The 4,015-nt window shown below is 35.5% G+C and overlaps 1 protein-coding gene across 1 annotated transcript; it reads left to right on the forward strand.

Moving 5' to 3' along the window:
* The first annotated feature begins 853 nt into the window (after nucleotides 1-853).
* LOC147405855 (PPR containing protein (DUF179)) lies at nucleotides 854-3,464 on the forward strand. Its single transcript, XM_086433724.1, has 2 exons — nucleotides 854-1,064; nucleotides 2,483-3,464. The coding sequence occupies exons 1-2, from the start codon at nucleotides 911-913 to the stop codon at nucleotides 3,235-3,237; spliced, it is 909 nt and encodes a 302-aa protein (XP_086289850.1). The 5' UTR covers nucleotides 854-910; the 3' UTR covers nucleotides 3,238-3,464.
* Nucleotides 3,465-4,015: the final 551 nt, after the last annotated feature.

Here is a 4,015-nt window from a genome sequence, read left to right on the forward strand (position 1 = left end):
TCCAAAAGTGCTTTAGGTAGCATTTGGGAGCTGTTTTAAATTTTGGTTTGGTTACATTGTAGCTTTCATATCTATTATTTAGGAATTAAATATAGACTCATGATCCAGAACAATGTCTCATTCCCAGAACAATGTTAGGTGTCTACGGGACAAGTTTTTATTGGAGTTCAAACACATCGGTCTCCATGAACAGTTGGGTTAAGAGTCCTTGGTGTTCTAAACTCCTCCAAAAATATAGCACGTAACCTTACTTTTATTATAGGAATGAGACACCGTTCTGAATCTTAACTCTTACATATAAATGTAGAGACACCTCATTTTTGCATTTACTTGATTTATTAAAGTAATTTACAAGACACCACCTTCAGCTCTTAGTACATGAGTTTGTCAGATCTAGATCTTATTTGTTTGGGAAAAACAAGACAATCTTAAGGGTCAGAGCTTATTGGAATTAAGATACAAAGTGGAAATAAAAACTTTGAAAAAAAAAAAAAATGCAACCAAACAGACCCTCCATGGGTAAGGAGTAAGCCACGTCACCCTTGTAGTGCGAAAGTACGTAACATACACTCCTCAAACCAACAACCACTCATGCCAAACCTACATGGACTTTTCTAACATATCCTCTCTCTCTCTTTTAAGATAATTGTAGATAGAATATCAACTTATGGTGCCACGTGTGATATCTTTTTATCCATGAGAAACCTTTCTCCCTTGTATGAAAGGTACTAAGGTGATGTTAATCCATCCAAGGTGGAGGGGTTGGGTTTGCTTGTTGTGGTGTATATTTAGAAACTTTTATATATATATATATATATATATATATATATATATTATATAATTCTTCTTATCCTCAACTATATACTTTATCTCTAAAACACTAGTGGAGAAGAAAGAGAGAGAGAGAGGTATGATGATGAGCATGGAAGCTTGTTTCTTGACCTCGAAAACCATAGAGTTGGGTCCTTCAATCAAATTCAAATCTAGAGTACCCACTATCACTAAGAAAAAGCTTGCTCAATTTCCGTACAGAAATGGTGGTGCAACTCTCTCTTATGTGATTGGTAAGTACTTCAATCTTCTTATCTCACTACATTAAAATCTTGAAAATTTTCCTCTTATTTATTTATTTATTTATTTTTTAGGATCTGTTTGATTGCTTGAAAACACTGGGGGAAAAATCAATTTTACAGAAAATTGGGATTTGCACTTGTTTGTTTAGTCATTTTTGAAGGAAAATCATTTTTTGGGGGAAGAAGAGAAGAAAAAGAGTTTAGGATCTGTTTGATTGCTAGGAAAATCTGTGGAGAAATCTAATTTTAGGGAAATGCGATTTGCCCGTGTTTGCTGTCATTTGTCTGGGGAAATCATTTTTTACCTCGAAAAATTATTTTCCTAGCTAGGGTCAGAAAAAGGGAAAAAATATAAGAACATAAAAGAAAGAAAAAAGAGTTTTGGATTTGTTTGATTGCTAGGAAAATCTGTGGGTAGATCAAATTTTCTGGACAATGTGAATTTTCCGTCTTTGTTTCGTTATTTGTTGAAGAAAATCATTTTCTTTACCTCCTAGGAGAGTCATTTTCTTAAGATGAATTTTTCAGGGAAATGAGATTTTCCTGTGTTTGGTTTTGTCATTTCTCTAGGAAAAGTCATTTTCCTGGGGCGCCACAAAATTTGAAGTCTAGTTCTAATCTGTTTTCTGTTGAAATCCAATTTCCAAAGTGCCATCAAAGGACCTAGCAAACAATTTTCTCATGTATTTTCCGGAGATTTTTTTTCCTTGTAATCAAACATACCTATAGGTTGTGTTTAATTGTTGGGAAGATCTATTGGAAAATCCATGTTATAGAAAATGTGACTTGTCGATGTTTTATTTGTTCGGTGCAAATCAGTTTTATTAGAAAATAAATCAAATGCAGAAATGAATGTGAAGGGAAGTTGAAGTAAAATTAAATGTATTGAGAGAAAATTAAAACTAAATAGAAAGTAAGGAAGACTTATCGGTTTGGAGAAGAAATTTTTTTAAGATCAAGGCTACATGTTGAACAAAATTTGTGCAATTAAGACCCAAATCCAACGTGTCTGTTAAATGAGCAGAATGCGCGAAGCCAGCAAACACACGCTTAGGAATTTCAGAGGTTGGATCCAAATTTCAATTGAAACCTACTAGAACCTTGGGTTTTCCTCTTGGGCCCCCACGTGCTCATGTGAACCCGCCCACTAGCTATTAAATACATGAATATAAGAGTTATTCCAACAAATTTAAGGCCAACTCGTTCACTTTTATATTCGAATAAGTTTTCTTTGGAAATTCAATTTTCCATGAATTTGTTCTCACCTTGCTTTGTGCTTATGGGAATAATGTGGCATTATTTATCAATAGAGACTACCCACTGGTCATACTTTTCTGATTTCCCCCCAAAATGTGGTAGATCGGATGGTTAAGATGTCTTCTCAAATGGGTCTTGATTTAAAATAATAGGTTGCCATCTCGGATCATCATTACCGGCGGATGACAACAAACCATCAATCGATGCCGATTGGCGATCATTCAGAGCGAGGCTCGTTGCAGGAGAAAATGCATCAAGGCCAAAAGAACCATCTACATGGGTCGATCCTGATACAGTAGAGGATCATCCACCAAACATCAAGATCGGCGAAAAATGGGCCCACTCCCTCCACGAGCCCGAGGCAGGTTGCTTACTTATTGCTACAGAAAAGCTTGATGGGGTCCACATTTTCGAAAGAACAGTCATCCTCCTCTTATCAACAGGACCTGTGGGCCCGACAGGGATCATACTCAATCGACCGTCCTTAATGTCGATAAAGGAGGCAAGATCAACAGTTCTAGATGTCGCGGGCTTATTCTCCGATAGGCCATTGTTCTTTGGTGGGCCCATTGATGAAGGGTTCTTTTTGTTGAGTCCAAGAGGGGGTGATGATGGAGTTGGGAGGAGTGGAGTCTTTGAGATGGTGATGGAAGGGTTATATTATGGGACTAAGGAAAGTGTGGGTTGTGCAGCTGAGATGATTAAGAGGAATGTGGTTGGTTTAGGGGATTTTAGGTTCTTTGATGGATATTGTGGTTGGGAAAAAGATCAACTAAAGGAAGAAATTAGGGCAGGGTATTGGACTGTGGCAGCTTGTAGTCCAAATGTGATTGATTTGGCTAGTGTTGGAAAATTAGGGTTATGGGAAGAAGTTTTAGGGCTTATGGGCCAAAGAAAAGTTTGGTGACCCTTTAAAATTTAGGGCACAAAGAGTGAGAGTTATTGTCCTTAAGTGCCTAGACAGGAAACCCCACTATTATGGCATTTAAACTCTAGTGTATCTTCAAAACTGACAAAAAAAAGAAAAAAGAAGAAGAGTACATTGGGACAAAAAGTTATATCTATCATCTCACCATCCACCAAGTGTTCTCTTTATAAAAGGATCCATGCCTTCTTTTATGGGCATGTTTTTCATTTTTCTTTGATGTTGTGTAGATAATCTTATTTAATCTGAATAATTTTGTTTGCAATTTGATTGTTTGGGGTCCCTGAAAAGAGAAACAGGAGGATCTTTAAAGCAAATAATAGTGATTTAATGCTATTATTCATAAAGTTATCATTATTGTGAAGAACTTATTGTTTGGTCTAAGCTAATAACTTACATTTGGGATCTTTAAGGGGTATAGTAACCAAGTTTGGATTTGACAATTATTTGGGGTAGTTTGGAAAATTTTGAAAAATTATAAAAAAAAATTGGGTAGAGGGGTCCCAAAGTTGAACTCCTCATTCGAGAATTTTTTATTTTTATTTTTTATTAAATACGTAACAATCAATAGAAAAATAAAATCCCTTATGATACATTATATTAGACTCGATTATTGATGGAGTGAATGGATCGGTCATTTCGTGAAATTTCTTAATCGAAAAAAAAATCGAGCAGAGGGAAATCGTCAATATTTTAAGTAATCAATGATATTTTGAAATAAAATGGGCCATTATTTCAACTCATCCAATTAATTGTTGAT

This window comes from Akebia trifoliata, chromosome 3 (assembly GCF_017979445.1).
Source record: "Akebia trifoliata isolate Shusen 1 chromosome 3, ASM1797944v1, whole genome shotgun sequence".
Lineage (NCBI taxonomy): Eukaryota > Viridiplantae > Streptophyta > Magnoliopsida > Ranunculales > Lardizabalaceae > Akebia > Akebia trifoliata.

Bases quoted from the DNA above. Each gene is read 5' to 3' on its own strand.
- LOC147405855 (XM_086433724.1), top strand. From the start codon at position 911: ATGATGATGAGCATGGAAGCTTGTTTCTTGACCTCGAAAACCATAGAG. The intron at 1,065-2,482 runs GTAAGTACTTCA...TTAAAATAATAG, and splicing joins AACTCTCTCTTATGTGATTG to GTTGCCATCTCGGATCATCA.